A 17,404-nucleotide genomic window follows, 5' to 3' on the forward strand; every position below is an offset into this window, starting at 1 on the left:
CACAATCCCAACAGAATTGCTTAATTCCTTGGTGCTTATTAGTGCAGCTAATCAATAAATTGAGCAACCCATTTGAGGTCCTTTTACTCAATTCAGTTCTCTGGTCGACATCAGCTTCTTCGTCTCTCTTGTGAAACGACAATTGTTGATTGAACAAATTGTTGGGATCATATAGTTGAGCGTCCCCAGATAAAGGGTTGGTATTGTAGTAGCTTAGTTGTTGTTGTCCAAAAACCGTATTCAACACTGCACCCCCTGCACCACCTTGTTTAAATTTATAGTAGAGTTTCAAACCATCCGGAATACAGCACTTGCCAAATTTAATCTGCGGTTGACAGCGAAATTTGGCTGACCATTTGAAAGGATTGTTGACTGGGTTGTTGGTTGATTGACTGTAAATAGTTGCATCATTGACACCTGTTCCGCTAATGTAGATTTGATCAACGTTCTGTGCAAAATTGTTAAACAATTGGTCTGATTGAGCAGCTTGATAATTACCAACAACATTATAACTACCATCAGCATTCTTTTCAGCTTCAGACACAACAAAAGCGGCATTAAAATTGGCGTTACTATATTGTGGATTGTTGGAGTTGTTGTCGCAGTAAACTTCATTTACCGTGCAGACAGGTTTTGTTGGTGGGGTGCAATCATTGAATGAATTTGGAAAGAAAACCAGGGAGGCTTGTATTGAGCACACAAAATAGACTAACAACTGGATTGTTGAAAGTCTCATGATGTTAAAGCGATTGACAAACTTAATGATAATTTTATTGCAATGGTTGAAAAGTTGTAATTTATGGCTCCTTTTATATTTTTTGTTTGTTATAGGCCTCCCTTTGATCCAATCTCTCGTAAATGCTTGGGTACATAATGCAAATTTCAAGTTTAAACGAATGATTCTCGAAGTAACAAGGTTTTGAGCCTAAGATATGCTCATTAACTGCAACCTATAGTCATAAAATAATGCAAACCTCACTGTAAATAAGAGCAAGTGGTTTTTCGTAAAGTCTCAATAAGCCATCAACAATCAACAATAAAGCTGTGCCAATTTGGGTCGAAATGAATCCAGGAATGGCCATTTTAAAAACAAGTTTCTTTTTGAAACGTTTTGCAGAATCCTTCATTGCTATTTACCGCTGTGTAGGTGTGTGGGCTGTTTTCAAACATGTGATTGGGATATGCTTGTTATGAATCAAGATACTTAAAGATTAAACTTTTTTTTCTGATTCATTTTTGTTTGAATTTTATTTTACGCACTGCCGCTTAAATATTGTTGAAATTAAATTTATTTTATTAGGAGAGTTGCATTTACGAAAAGGGTTCACTTTAATGGCAAGCCCCCTATGTGCTAGGGAAAATAAAGCAGGCATGAAATTTGTTTCAACCTTACTAAAAAAACCCAGCCCTTCTGTTGCCTAAACTTGTTGACAGCAATGGCCTGGAATAAAAAATATACAAGATTTTGAAACACATTGATAATGTGGGGATAAACAATGAAGCAGCTAATTGTGATTGAGGATTTGTTATCTTGAAGATGATCTACAAACCCACTAACCAATAGTAAAATATTGTAGGAGGAGGCTTAAAAGATAGGCATGTTTAGTGGTAGCTATAATAAATTGAGGCGCGCAACAACGCCGGATTTAAGGGATTTATTTAACGTTTGATACACAAACGTTTTTAAAGTTGTAGTTATTTCGGCGAGATCTAATTCAACTGCCTAATTATCAATGCGGCAGTATTTACGAGTCTTGGCCTAGTCCCTACAATGCAATACCATATATAATAAAAATCATGTTGACTCTGTCCTGATGCAGTTCATAGGTGCAAATACTGAAGCAATAGTGCAGAATTAACAATTTAGTTGTGCCAGGTTTTTAATCGATACGAAATAAATTTGACAATACGTTTTGGCTGAGGCGGAGGATCACATCTTCTTTTTCAACTAAAGTTAAAACGGAAAGAATAAAAGTTCTCGTTGTAACTAAGCGATAATTTTGTGTTGGATTTTCACTAGCAAGATCCATGATGTTGCACCGTAAATGAGATACCCCTTTTGTACCCCTTTGAGTGGTAAGATCCTGATAAATTCGGAGAGGCAAGGCATATGCTCGATGAGATTATGGTTGAGATATTCAAAGCACACCTACAACGTATCCACATCTATGGAACCCGTTTTTGACTCTTGTTTCAAAATTGAAGGGTGTATGTATCTTATATTTTCTTGGCTACTACATGTTGAGGTAAACTATGCATTCCCCCATTCATAAATGTATCCAATTTATTTTCTGATAGCAACAGTTGAAGAAGATACACAAACGCATCCTTATGGTCCTGCATATACCCTGTAATATTTTCCCTTTTTTGTTTTTGCAATCTAATAAATAAAGAGGATCATTCGTACAATAAACGTTTTGATATGAAGAAGATATGAAACAAAACTGGGAGAGTTGTTGTATCTCCATGTGATCACCCCTCACGGTTTTCACTAAGAGAAATTTCAGTATAGTTACCCCTTTACAAAGTTCATAGCAATAGCACTTTACCTTCGGTGCCCTAAACACCGACATCTAAGTGGTGAGAACTTAACAAAAAGGGATACAAGACCAACTTTTACCCTACAAATAAGAGTGGCACTCTACCTCTTTGCACTTGGAGATTTATGGAACCTAGACCCCATACCATCCTGTCTATTTTAAACATCAATACCGTAATCTCTGTTTAATTTAAATTCTAGTTACAATGCCTTCGTGCTGTCTGGATGAAATATGGCTAAAAGACCCAAAACAAAGGTTTTAATTGAAAAACACAGAAGTAAAACTTAATGATGCAATACCTTATATCATCAATCTAAAAATATATTGAACTACTTTTATTAGTTAATAAGCATAGTACGAGAGACTGATAGGGTAGCAGTTAGATGTGCAGATAAGAAGAAGTAATGATAGTTGGAGTGTATTGTTACTTGACATCAATGAATAGAGGATCATTGAAATTGTTACTTCTCCACTCGCCTATACATACCCCCATTTCTTAAGACATCATGTGAATAGATTATCACTTTGTGTAGTATCATTTCTAGTAGACATAAACAATAGGGGGAGTTATTTACTACAACAAAACCACAAGCAAAAAAGAAAACTATATATAATGTTTGCAAAATTCCACAATTTAATTTTACAACACACCGTTTTTCTTTTTAAAAAAGCAAAAGCGATTGAAAGCTTTTCGTGTTTTTATTTCGGCATTTTAAAGCAATCTCGTATAGTGGTTAAAAAACTTGTGGAGGAGAAGTATAAGGACGTTTCAAAGGTAACCACCATTTAGGAATAAATGATGTTTGTATTTTCAATTGGAACGGCGCTTCACTCGAATGAGTTTATTGATACAGAGCTGTACTTATATGCACCTCATCCAATCAAAATATGATTTTGGCTAGACATCCTCACTTTAACAATAATACATAATTTGGAAAATTCATAGGTGTTCTTGGAGTTTTTGAGATTTACCTCGGTTGTCCAAAGCACATGGGTTATTCTTCCCTCCTTGATGCTGCAAACTCTGGCCGCTTTTGGTTTTTTTTTGCCATTAATTTTTTTTTTTCAATTCAATACGATTTAATATTAAATGTTGAGAAATGTATCTAATACTGTAGGACCATCAATTTCTTTCTTGGTCTCCATCAATTGTTCATTTGTACCAGTGGAACAAGTACAAAACTGTATCTATATTGACTACAAATCATGTACCAAAAATGCATTACTATTCTGGGTAGTAGTGCAAATAAGATGATCATCAACAATTTGGTCCGAGGGATGCCCTTACGCAAGTAAGTTATTTAGGTGGCACAAAATCTACAGTTACGTATGGTTACTACTAACAATAAACAAAGAAACTAAGTTGAGAAAATTGGTCTTATATATAATCGCCACTTAGTTTAAGTGTCTACTATGTTGATTATTGATTGTAATAGAATAGGTGGGAGATTTTCCGTCAATTATTATGTTGTCGGTTGTCTAGGTTTTATTTTTTAATAAAATGATGTAAAAAGATTGTGTAAAGCGTTAAAATCAAAGACTTTTGTAGGATTTCGAAGACCCTCTAAGCTCTATTTTGCATCTACATTTGTTCCAAATTGTGTAATAAATGCAACTCCATGTAGAGTTATACAACTATAGTATGAAAATATACTTTGGCTTATTGATTCCTTGGAAGTTATTAATCTGAAGTATACACATAGTATCATTAATGAGTCTTGAATCACTTTAACGCGTAGTCCCTTCAGCATGAACGTATTGGCTTTGAGTTTGAAAATAGTCATTGTTATCTCAAACCATGACTATTTTTGGCTAATATGTGGCCAAAATATACTATGCACTTGAAGTCCAAAATCTTACATCACAGGGAACTAACTCAATTTGGTACATCATTGCAGATCCATCAAATGTCATAGATTCTCAGTTTGACAAGAGCTCCTGTTTGGCTCAATATCCCATTTTTGAATTGTAATACTTGTGCCTCTAGTTATACTACAATTAATATTGGCCAGTAATATATAACACCTAAGACTAAACAATAAAGCATCGTGTGAAACCCAGTTTCGTTGGTTTTCCATTATTTTCCGTTAACTAACTATTCGATTTTAATGTACGTTTAAATGTGTTGTACTGAAAATCTAGTTAGTGTAATTTTGGTTCACATCGAGAGACGATTTTTGAGATACAACTAAAATAGCTCCTAAACTTATTGGGCTCAGGTGGCTTAATCTTGAAAGATTTAGAAATAAGTCTCTGAGTTTGCAATAGTCCCACTGAATATCTAGGTGAATTCTTCCTCTGGTAGCTTACTCTGGTATGCGCCTGACAGTTGCAAGAAAAAAATGTCACCAAGATAAAATATCATCAAAAGACAAAACACCTTCAACCAAACTAAACCAACGCACATGGCAAATGGAGAGCCATCAATCAAAACCTTCAACGAGCAAGAAGAGTCTAATGAATTCCACCCCAATTTGAAATTCTACGGCTATGCGATCCTCATCTCCACATGGTTACTATTTGTCGTCACAATAAACTCATTTCTTCAACTTTGGCAATTTATCGTATCACCAATTGCTGGAACACCACTATATAATCATTTGACTACCATCTTTCATACCATTGATGACCTTGTTGTTAAACTATGGTGTATTTATGTTGTATGTTGGTGGTGGGCTTTTATTTCTTGGACAGGGTTGAAGTTGTTTCGTCATTCTAAAGGGATACAAAATTGATGCAAGAGAAAGAACGTAGGTAGACGTGATATTGCAATAAAAACTTGGCTTACTTTGGGTGCTGTTTTGATAACGGTTTTGCTGAAAGATTGAAATCCAAAAGAAGACACATATACTCCCTGATCAAATTGACAAGTAAATTATCATGAGTTCTTCTTGTTGCTAGAAATGGTGGATGCGAAGTAAATTTCCCAACTTGAGATGCTACAAGAAGAGGTCAATGGGATCAGTGTGTTGCATTTTGATAAAATTGATTGTTTAATCAATTGCAATGAATCAACTCATTGTATTTGAGACTCACATTGGTGTTTTATTTGCTAGCAAATTAAGAATAGACATCTAAAGCATATAAGTAGTTGTAGTATTTAGTTTTTGCTCCAAATTGTTGCAAAGTTTGTAGAATGTTGCAAAAAAATTTACAATTTGAAGTTCAATTGAGTGCACCCTACATTACAAACCACTGTTTTCATTAGAGATGTTCCTTATACTAGCCAACTTCCTTAGGTGAGCTTCCCCATTTGCATCTTTGCAACTTGCGTATCTTGATGATTAATTTACGCAATTTGATTTGTCTGAGATTATGTGCAGGTCAATAATAAACTGAGTCAAATTAATTTTTCACTTTAAAAATGAGTCTTACAGCAGCAGCGTACTCAACCGACAAACTTTTGCATTTTCATTATTTATTGACCTTTGTATTATACTTGGAATGCTTCAGGGACTCCTAAAGTCATCGACAGCTTTCTCCACGCGAGCGTTAGCTCGTCAGCCGCATCAATATCATCGCATAATTCATCGGACCAGCTTCACCCTTGCCACAAGATTAATCCACACTTCACAACGTCGTCTAGCTGAACTAACAGAGGATCAACTCGAGATACTAAATCAAGAGAGACCCAAGGATAGCGTTGATGTTTGTATCGTAGGTGCAGGTCCAGCAGGATTAGCCACTGCGATCAAATTGAAACAATTGGATAATGAGCAAGGAAATGGTGATAAACGAGTTGTTGTATTGGAGAAAGCAGCTGATTTTGGTAGTCATATCGTTAGTGGAGCTGTCATTGAACCACGAGCATTACGTGAGTTATTCCCTGATTCGGACGAAGATATACCCGTGCCGGCTGATTTAGTGACCAAAGTAACAGAAGATCATATGAAGTATTTAACTGAGAAATCAAGTTGGCCATTGCCTGAGCCACCGCAAATGGCCAACAAGGGAAAGAACTATATCACCAGTTTGAACAATTTGGTGAAATATCTAAGTGAACAAGCTGAAGAATTGGGTGTAGAACTATACCCGGGTATTTCAGTTAGCGATGTGGTCTACAATGAAGCTAAAGATACTGTTATTGGAGTAGCAACTAAAGATATGGGGATCGATAAAAATGGTGCTCCAAAAGACACTTTTGAAAAAGGAATGGAGTTTAATGCAAGAGTCACAGTGTTTGCAGAAGGATGCCATGGATCATTAACTAAACAGTTAATCAAGAAATTCGACTTGCGCAAACATGCCGATGTACAAACATATGGATTGGGAATAAAAGAAGTATGGGAAGTTAAACCGGAAAATTTCAAGCCAGGATACGTTGGGCATTCATTGGGGTTCCCCTTGACTAAAGAATCTGCTGTCTATGGAGGGGGGTTTATCTATCACTTCGGTGACGGATTAGTAGCTGTAGGTTTAGTCATTGGATTGGACTATGCCAACCCATATATTTCACCCTATCAAGAGTTTCAAAAAATGAAAACTCATCCGTACTACGCTGATGTGCTACGAGGAGGTAAATGTATTTCATATGCCGCTAGAGCATTAAACGAAGGTGGATATCAAAGTATTCCCCAATTATATTTCCCTGGTGGAGTTTTGGTTGGATGCGGAGCCGGGTTTTTAAATGTGCCGAAAATTAAAGGAACTCATACAGCTATCAAATCGGGAATCGTTGCTGCTGAAGCCATATTTGAACGTATAAGGGAATTGGAATTGGATGACGAAGAAGAATTTGAAAATCAAATTATTAATGATGCAATCAACTTGTCTGAATACGAATCAAATTTCAGACAATCTTGGGCATATGAAGAATTATATCAAGTGAGAAACGTTAGACCAAGTTTTAACTCCTCCCTTGGTATTCTTGGTGGATTAGCCCATTCTGGCTTAACAACTATGATAACTCGAGGTCATGAACCATGGACATTACAATTTTCCCATTCAGATTCCGCCGCTACTAAACCAGCATCGAATTACAAACCAATTTCGTATCCTAAACCTGATAACGAATTAACATTTGATTTATTAACATCAGTATCAAGAACAGGTACATATCACGATGAAGACGAACCATGCCATTTACGTGTACCCAATCAAGATTTACAAAAACATGCTAAATTAAACTGGCCAAAATACCAAGGTATTGAACAACGATTTTGTCCTGCTGGAGTATATGAATACTTACCTGATGCTAAGAATGACTTGGGGGTTGAATTTAAGATTAATTCACAAAATTGTATTCATTGTAAAACTTGTGATATTAAAGTGCCTTCACAGGATATTAATTGGACGGTGCCGGAAGGTGGCGATGGACCAAAGTATTACATGACGTAAGCATGGCTGTGTGGAAGCGTATGTATTTAATGCAGTTGAAAATTTAAAGAAAATGTAAAGAAAATGTAGTAATAAGAGTCGTTATACATTATATATCGGTTTTTTATAGCTTTGTTGTAGCTCTTGTATTAATCACAATCAAAGCACATCTGCTGCTGAATGGCAATTTTGCATAGCTCCCTAGGTAAAGAATTTCTCAATGTCTGATAAACTGGTGTCTTCTGGAGCACCAATATCTTGGCTTAAGAAACCTGATCTGATAACACTCAACCACTTTTTGTTTGAACAGAGAGAGCCAGTAACTGGTGAAGAGGTAGCACTCTCGGAACAGGAAGCATTGGTCTTAGCGTTGTTATTGCTGTTAGACGATCTTGAGATAGCTCTAAGTGCAGCAGCATGTAAAGCAGCAGCGGCGGCAGCAGCATTAGGACTATGTGAGCTCGGTGCTCGAGAAGCTCTTGGAGCCGCGGCAGCAGCAGTCAACACTTTGGTCTTTTTCGTCAATGACAAATACGACATCGATTTTGATCGTTTACCATTCTTACGCATGGTTTCAATCATTGAATAATCATCGTCCATATCATCATCGTCGGTATCGGCAAACACATTGGCAAAATCATCATCTTCTTCTTCCTCAACATCGGCTTCGACATCAAGATCCATCATATCAGATGTTCCTCCCAGGACAGTCGAGGTTGTCATACTATTGAGATCACTGGTTAACGCAGCAGTCACTGGAGCGGAAGCATAAGGGACAAACAAGTTTGTCTTGTCAAACCCGGATCCATTTTCAAAAAATGAATTCTTGGTGACCCCCAAGTCAAACATAGTTTGTCTTCTTGGTTTGGCTAAAGTAGCTTGTTTACCAGCTTGGAGAGAATCATCAGTGTATGGAGGTAACTCCTTAACATTCTTTTTCCCCGATTTGGGTGAAGCAGGACCAGATGACGATTTGATGTCAACAGCGTCACCATCGCCATCAACATTATCAACTTTGCCCTTGTTGTCGGCAGCTTGAGCTTTTTCTTCACCTCTTTGTTGCTTTAATTCATCAGTTAATTTCTTAGCTACAACTTCAAATCCAGGCGCCAATAATCCACGATAAACGTAAACCATTCTCTTTGGTGAAGCATCGGCCCAATCACGAGAAATGGCATACTTCAAGCTAGTATCTCCCTTTTCAACTCTTTTGACGTAGGCGTTTAATTTGGCACTAACTAAATTCGAAGTCTTTGTTGATAAATTGGCAATTTGTGGGTGTTCTTCGGTTAAGACATCACAGATTTGTTTAACGGTGAATCCATGCCCTTGTGGATCTCTTTCATAAAGAATAACAAAAATGGCATACAAAACGTCATCTTCTAATGATGCATCACCTTTTTGTATTGGTTTTGGTTTTTCTCCAGTAACTGGAATAGCAGTAGAGATACCAGTGGCGATTGGTGCTCTTGAAATAGGTTTGGCCTTTTTGATCTTTTTGGTAGTGGTGGCTTTTTCAGTTGTATCACTCTGCGATGAAGGTGGTGTTGAAGTTGTCGTTGGTGGTGTAGATTCTCTAGTGACGGATTTGTTTTTATCCAAAACTGAATCGGGAGAAGTGCTTCTTGATGTTGAAGAAGTTTCAGAGCCATTGGCAAGACCCATTTTCCCTAAATCAGAAGCAATTGAGTGCTTATCATCATCGTCGTCGTCGTCGTCGTCGTCGTCGTCGTTATTGTTATCATCATCTCCTTGAAATTCTTTCTCATGATCCTGATCATGATCGTTGTCGTCATCCTCTCTCGCGTTGGATTCTAGATATTTGTCCATACGAAGGTTTTCTTCACCCTCTCCAGCCTCAATTGCATCTTCTTCAAATTTATCTTCATTGTTGATATCTGCTTTTTCAGTAGGATGTAATGGTAAGCTGTTGTTTCTAGTTTTAGTTTTCCTGTTGGTGATACCCAAAGTGTTTGGATTAAAAGTAGGTGAAGATACTGGCGTATTTGTAGATAAAGCCATAGGACGTCTATCGGTTAATGCCATAATTGGTGCACGTTCTGAATAGTTATATTTCCTTTGGGTTTAGGTAGTATACAATATTGATCAATTCCTCGTTGAATACCTGGGGATACGAAATTGATTCAAAATAATAAACAATAAAAAATGTGTAAAAAATGGGATTTAAAGTAACACAACAAAATTGAAAAGTAGTAATGTGATATAATGATAAAACAGCTGAACAATTGAAAATGAAGTGGGTTCTTCTGTGGTGATAGAATGAAGCTGTATCAAAAATATACGTATAAAAAAAAAGTCGTAATCAAGTTATTATTATTGTCTTCCACTCTAATGAGATAGATTTAGTTCATAACAGATATATCGTAACCAGTTAACAATGGAAGGAGTAATAAATGTGAAAAGAAAAACTGACTTGCAAGTAAATAGGCCTTGGTTGTGTGTAGCGCTTGCTGTTGTTGCTTATCGGCGGAAGGGAAGGAAGTCTGTTTAGTAATTTTAGCAGTGGTAACAATAGTGTCAGTTAACGAATGATAATCAAATACTGGTTAACTCTTTGAAATGTTAAGTGAATATAAAAGATTGATCCTAAGCAATATAGTGCACAATCTTCTGGTGATGTATGGACTGTAAAGTTCAAAAAAATATAAAAAACAACAATAGAAAAAGAATGTGCTTGATGACGGGTTTGGTAGTCTTGTTTCTTGATCTTTTGATTAATCTGATCTAAGGTTGTCGTAATAGCTTTAGTTAGTGTAGGTTTCCTGAAGTATAAAATAGTGTGTAAGAAGGTGAAATGGTAGAAAAGGGAGGGGGTAATATGGTTGTGGTTTTTCAAATTCCTTTTGAGTTGTGAGATGTTTATTGTTTTATTATGTAATGATTATGCAATGCTATTATAGTAGTAGTACTGTATATAACAAATCAATTAATATAAGAAAGATAAAAAACAAAAAGAAATCAAGAAAAAAAGTAGTGTACCATTGCACGTAATTCATATATGTTTTGTCTCCTATTTCGCACACTTTGTATGCAGTATTACCCATATATACACAATTTACGAAAACATAAGATCAGGCATACGATAAGCTTATTATCAACCCGCTAATGATAGTAAGATACACACATTAGGAGGTACTCGTCGCTGTTGACGATATCATTTATAGCTATGATTGTTTTTGACAAGATATCTACTGTTCCATCCCAAGGGATCTATTTGGCATCAATGGTTTTCTAGATTTACCTCATCTCAATTTCATCAGAGCACACGTTTTCATTAATTTAAATTAAAAGTTAAATTAATCCGCTTGTGTATTGGTTTTGTTTTTTGTTTTCTTTTGTTTTAATTTTAGAACTCACAACCCTCTATTTTCTTTTTTCTTTTGACTATGTGTGGCATCAAATAGACTGATTAAGATGGAGAACCATAGCTATCTCCCGATGAAGAGCAGTCCTTGTGTATCCAATGAATACATAACTCTTGTGCAACAGAAATACAAGTCTAGACTTAATGCCACAGTTTGTACGATAATTCTTCAAGGCGGGTTCCTAATTGTTTTTCTTTTTTTTTTGCTTCTTTTCTCGCTTCGTTTTCGGTCCATCTCGCTCCACCGCTACATCCCCCCTCCGCCCCCACTCTCGCCCCAACCAGATGGGACACACAAAATTAATTGTATATACCCAAAGAAGACGAGATCAATCCAGTTCATTTTCAGTGATTTCTACAGAAACTACAGAGGAAGGAGAGGAGGGAGATTCTAGATTAGTTCGTGTGTCTCTAGTGACCTATCCTTTTCTAATTCATTACATATACTTTCTCTTGACCAGGGAGTAGCAGCCTTTGAAAATACTCACTCACATTAAAATCACATCTTTAATCTAAATTAATGCATCCTTATCTTCTCTAATCAAACCACAAGAACGGCACTTTTTAAAGTTTTAGTGTCAATGACGACATACATACACACTGTGATAATTTTTCACTTTTTGGTAATATTTGTGTAATAAAGAAGAAAATCACATGAGAGAGAGGGGTTAAATAGGAAAAAGAACACGTAAACTAATATCACCACTTAAGTCTAGAAAAGAAATTCAATTTTAGGTCAGTAACCCTTGTACTACAACAACAGCTTTAAGTGATAAATAAGAGGAAATTGGGGCCAAGACTCTTGGTGGCCAAGTTGTGCATCCCTTGACCTTATATCGAAAGTTTGTCCTTTGGCAATTGCAAGATTTTGTGGTGTTGGGTTGAGATCATTTAGATTAGGGCTACAACCTTCAACTTCTGACTCATCTTTCGATTTTTTTGTACATTTAATGCGCACTCGGATTTAAAGAAGAGTGGAAAAAAAAACATAATAACATTGTCAAAAATAGGAAGCGCATTTCCTAAAAACTTAATTTGAATTTATTATTTATTTATTTTTTTCTTGTATTGCTATTTTTACAATTTTTGCAACCAAAAAGAGAAATTTATTTTCATTGTGGTGCGCCCCCTATTTTTTTTGCAATTTCGTATGTGCACGTGCTAACGCTACCAACACCCAAGTCATACGTACAAACTATTTGTAAATTTCCTTAAGCGTTTTCTTCTTTGGCTGCATTCTTGAATACGTCTATAGCTCTCATCGTCTCTTGCCAATCTTGTTCCCAATACTGATCCTTGTAACTATTATTAGAATTGTCGGTATTTGGTGGCACAAACCAATAATTTAATGCAATATGGACGCCATCGTTATCGTCATCATCACTGCCAAAGCTGGAGACTTCATGAAACCAACTTGCTGGTAGGTACAACATCTCTCCTGGACTCAACCATATAGTTATATTATTCAACTTTAGAAACCCTGGGAAATGAGTATTGGCAAATTCAATTAGTTTCTCCTGTTGTTTGACATCCTCTACTTCATCAATGTGTAATAATGATGGGGGGATTTTTGAAAAACTAGGTGGATCTTTCGATTGTGATTGCTCACCACTAAACTTTGCTTCCTTGCTCTTCTGACTATTGGAGTTTATTGATTTTCTTTTCGATTCTTGAAGATCGAGTAATTCATTCAATCTCTCAATCTCATCTTCATCTTCAGCTTGGCTTATTTGCCAATTCAATACATCTTCAATCATAGCACCATCATCACGAATCAGTCGCCAATTAGGAAACTGTTCACTTGTTTCGTAATCAATAACTCCATTGCTGAAAATTTTGTAAACTTTACCCACGGTATACAACTTCATTGCATCTGCTGGACTATAAATCGTAAATCGTTTGCGTCCTTGAACTAGGATATATAAGTTATCTGCATGGTCATGATGTAGTCCTGAACTTGTACCATTGTTTGGTATACTTCGATCTAATTTAGTCAATTGTTGAGATGTATCTATGGAGAACTGAGTTCTATTGGATTTGTGTGACGTCTTTCCCATCCAAATATTTATCTGTTGGGGTATTAAATTGGGTATAAGCGGTGGATTCGTGGGTAAGACTAGTGGTGATTTTGCAAGATTAGTTAGTGGTGGTTGGTACAAGGTCCTGACTCGTTGATAAGCTTCATATTCGGAATCGCCTTCATCGTTGTCATTAGAAAGATTGTCGAAATCGTCAAAGTCATCGTGAAGATCATTCATATTTATGGAGGATGCATTTGACATTTGATCAAACAATCCTGCGCCTTCATCTTCCTCCTCGTCAGCCTCTTCTTTTTCTGCATCTTCTTTCTCCAGCTCATCAGCATCATTTACTTTCTCCTCTTCATCGTTCTCTTCTTCTTCTACTTCCTCTTCGTTTTCCTCTTCTCGATCATATTGAGTAGTCAAGTACAATTCTCGATCACCCTTTTTAAACTCATCAATCAAATCACTCAATTTCATATCAATACGCTTCTGGCCCAGTCCAAATCCACCTTGAAACAATTCCTCTACTTGTAATGGCTCTTCATTGTAATTTAACGTCGTTTTTAAATTTCTTAGTTGAAATTTTTCAACATCAACAAACTGTGAATTCTTGTCGCTATCGATTATCTTCACTGGTTTACGTTTGGATATGTATTCACTGAAAAAATCCTGTGGTGTTGTTGAAGATGTTGATAAATCGATTGTGGTTATTTCGCTTGTTGAAGACGAGATGGTGTATCCTGAGTATTGATTTTGGGCGATTTTTTGCTTCTTGTGATCTCGTGGTGGTGACATTTGAGATTAACTAGAAACTGCGTTAAAGGGGAATGAAGATAATAGGGAGTGAATGCTAATTGAACAAGTGTTTCTGGTGTTGGAGCGTATGTGCTCTGCAATTGAAGTAAATCAGTCCACTCCTCTCTCCACCTCATCGTCATCGCTAAACAGAAAAATTCATTAGTGTCGTAAATCCTTATTGTCGCAACAATCTCTTTATTTCTGTCTGAATATGTAATGCGTCTAACATTTACTGTCTGCAGTTCTTTCAGTGAACCCCCTTGTCTTTGTGGTATCTTTGTCGACTAAGATAAGTAAAAGAAAATAAAAAGATTGTAATTGAATTCAATTTCTGGACACAACTCTCAACTCCGTGAAACAAAGTCCGATAAATTGTGGAGAATTGCAATCAAATTATCAAAGTTCCAATGTAATTGAAAGGAGAAAAAAAAACAACGGTCGGCAATTGGTCTCATAATCAATCTTCTATCATCTCTACTGCTTATGCCAATAAAATTAAATCCAACGGAATGAAATTTTTCCACTAATTAAAACCGCCAGTGAAACCTTCTCCTATCTCTTTTAACCCTTTCGGTCGATAATTAAAATATAATAAATATAAAAATAATGCATCTAAAACTAAGCTTTACTTTTTCGTCTAAAAAATTTTAAGACGGAAACGATGTCGTAAAATCTGAGACACTCTCAGACACACAAGCCGAGGCAAATGGTTAGAATGAAAAAGAAATAAATGAGACACACTTTCACATAACCATTGCAGAAAGAGAACAATTGTGTGCCAGTAAAAGTCTCATGATATTAAACGTGAGATGAGTCTCCAACGGTTCACCATCATACCACTTTTTTCCACCTTGATTGAGCAACTATTGTACAGTGAATTTTTAAGTCGACATTATTTGTCGTCAACAAAATAAAGCCTTCGAAAATATGCCACAAAGAGAACAATTATAAATTGTCTTGATTAGGAATAATCCCAGCCTGCAAGGCTCATAGCTATGCCGATTATTGCTCTCTTGCTCCGTCCCGGGTAAAGCAGTTTATGTCGAGAGGTGAAGATTGTGCTTCCTCTAGTAAATTTGGGAAGCGGTAGATTGTAAGACAACATGCACCAATGATAAACGTTTTTCCTCTAAGTTATAATGTTCCAAAAGCAGTAACTTTTCTCCAGCCAATGAGACTCGGGTCTCACCAAACTATGGAGGCTTAAAAGCCCCGTAAGTCGTATTGCTTTGTTTCAATGTCTAACGTCTTTTTATACAGGTCTTTGACGATAACTTATTAAATTAGAACAATGCTTTTTATTAATAGTGAAATACCTGGTAGCACACTTTTTCTTGTAAGTTGTGGCAAAAGCAGTGTCGGTATAAAAGAATAAATGCTTGAGAAAAAGATCTACTATGTATGAAAGGTTGTTCCATAAGACACTGTTTTGAACTTTATTTTTAGATTTTGTTTAGGAGCAGACAAAGAGCACAAGCATTAAAACTACGTGGGGTCTATTGCTTTTCTCCGTGTTTCCACAATCAATCACTTCTTGATTTTATTTTGTCTTGTGGAGTACCTTCCGTCGGAGCAATAACCACACTGTGTCAAACGTCCACTATTTAACTTGTGTTATCCTCCATTGTTGTTGGATAAAAGTATTCCCTTCTCTCCCCCCTCAATTCTTTTTTTCGGCCTCAATTCGAAAAACGGTTATGAGATACCGTTACCAAATTTCAGGACTATTTGTCCTTGGATCACTGAGTCTGGTAAATTTAGATTTGGACTAAAGTATTCTCCTACATCCTTGTCTCTTTTAACAAACGTTCAATTTATTTTTAGTTCAAAAGATGAGCCATAATGGCGTAGATATCTTTTCTCATGAGACAGAAATGACACTGAGAATGAATTGGTTACGAGAACTTCCTTTGTTTTATAACGGATTGCGTCACCTTATTGTTTTTGATTAACCAATGCAGCTTTTTATTGTTTGACCCCCCCCCCCCTTTTTTTATTCGAAATGGCTATTTTACTACGTTACATTTCCCTTCTTGGATTTATTCTATTATTAAATAATTTGTCTGTCGCTATTGTTTTGTGTAAGGAAGTATTTCAATTTTTCCGCTTTGGTCGAGGTTTTTCAGACACCAAAAGGATACAGTTTGCGGACACGGATATAATGAAAAAAAATCAAAAAAAAAGGACTAATTCCATACATTGAATTCATTTGATTGTATCGGTCAAGGCAAGGAAAAGTAGTAGAGTCTGATGGTACATGTGGATAACTAGAAGTATAATTGTCTGCTTGCAAGGCGTTTTCTTGGCTCCACCACCCCTTTTTTACGGTAACCACCCCCTATCCAATAAATCGTCGATAAGAATTCTTGCTTGTATTATGCACTATTGTTTCTTCTTTTAAGAGATATGCCGCCTAAATAATTGACCTGCTATTATACTTTTCTACTACTTAATACGGCTATTTCCACTTATTTTCGCACAAAGGTACCAATTCTCGAACATCTTATCTTCTGGTTCTATTTCATGTTGAGAAAAAACAATAAGACCAACAAAATGATAATAAATGTAGTGAGACTAAAGGGATACAATAGAGGAAAAAAAAAAGGCTTAACTCTATTGTTTTAAACCTCTTTACTCGTATATGTTTCTCAGCAGTTTTCTTACGCCTCAAGAGATTGTTAGTAGGACCATCAACGGAAGATGTTGATTTATCAAACGTTTATAAAAACTAAGTTGTCCCCAGATCAGACTTAATTTGACAACTCAATGAGGGTTTAAATGACACTTGGTCGGACGTAGATTTCTTTTTCCGTTACATTTATGATGCCTTGAATCCTTTAGCTTTTGGCTTTTGGCTTTGGTTGACTACTTGGAAATTCTGGAATGAAACAAGCGCAAAAATCGTGAGTTATGCACCTAGGTCTCTAAAATCAAGTGTTTTTTTCTCCAAGCCAAATGGAAGGGCAACAGATGGAAGGATCTTGGGTATTATCTGTATCAGGTCTCCTGTCTTTTTTTTTTTTTTCCTTTCTCTTTTTTCCGTGATTTCTTAGTTACAACTGCACTGGATGTTAAATGACATTGTTCAGTGAAAGGAGCAAATGTTTAGTTGTTGTAATCTTATTGTTTGATTTCAAGTGCCTCAAGATATGCAAACTATCATGTGCTCATGACGACACTGGTGGACTAAAATCAGACATCCAACTAAAAATTTTAGTAGTCCTCCCCGCCCACATTTTCTCTTTTATCAACCCCCTTAGTGTAGACCTACAACCAGATGAGATATAGCGATAGGCAAGGTAGTCGAGAGTTAGAAAAAGATATAGATAATCTGCAGTCAA

General features: G+C 36.2%; 5 protein-coding genes across 5 annotated transcripts; 2 read left to right on the forward strand and 3 right to left on the reverse strand. All coding sequences in view use genetic code 12, as the record gives it.

Moving 5' to 3' along the window:
- CORT_0E05950 (Cdc24 GDP-GTP exchange factor) lies at positions 1-736 on the reverse strand (the record flags this gene model as incomplete). Its single annotated transcript, XM_003870259.2, has 1 exon — positions 1-736. A coding segment is annotated over one exon (736 nt), but the record flags the coding sequence as incomplete, so codon positions are not given.
- A 4,209-nt stretch (positions 737-4,945) lies between these two features.
- CORT_0E05960 (hypothetical protein) lies at positions 4,946-5,275 on the forward strand (the record flags this gene model as incomplete). The annotated part of the gene is made up of 1 exon (XM_003870260.1): positions 4,946-5,275. One exon carries the CDS (start codon positions 4,946-4,948, stop codon positions 5,273-5,275), a length of 330 nt encoding a protein of 109 aa, XP_003870309.1.
- Positions 5,276-5,984: 709 nt separating this feature from the next.
- CORT_0E05970 (hypothetical protein) lies at positions 5,985-7,877 on the forward strand (the record flags this gene model as incomplete). The annotated part of the gene is made up of 1 exon (XM_003870261.1): positions 5,985-7,877. One exon carries the CDS (start codon positions 5,985-5,987, stop codon positions 7,875-7,877), a length of 1,893 nt encoding a protein of 630 aa, XP_003870310.1.
- Positions 7,878-8,057: 180 nt separating this feature from the next.
- CORT_0E05980 (Gds1 mitochondrial protein) lies at positions 8,058-9,902 on the reverse strand (the record flags this gene model as incomplete). The annotated part of the gene is made up of 1 exon (XM_003870262.1): positions 8,058-9,902. The coding sequence occupies one exon, from the start codon at positions 9,900-9,902 to the stop codon at positions 8,058-8,060; it is 1,845 nt and encodes a 614-aa protein (XP_003870311.1).
- Positions 9,903-12,452: 2,550 nt separating this feature from the next.
- Positions 12,453-14,060, reverse strand: CORT_0E06000 (hypothetical protein; the record flags this gene model as incomplete). Its single annotated transcript, XM_003870263.1, has 1 exon — positions 12,453-14,060. The coding sequence occupies one exon, from the start codon at positions 14,058-14,060 to the stop codon at positions 12,453-12,455; it is 1,608 nt and encodes a 535-aa protein (XP_003870312.1).
- Between the last annotated feature and the right edge of the window lie 3,344 nt (positions 14,061-17,404).

Source organism: Candida orthopsilosis (genome assembly GCF_000315875.1).
Source record: "Candida orthopsilosis Co 90-125, chromosome 5 draft sequence".
NCBI lineage: Eukaryota > Fungi > Ascomycota > Pichiomycetes > Serinales > Debaryomycetaceae > Lodderomyces > Lodderomyces orthopsilosis.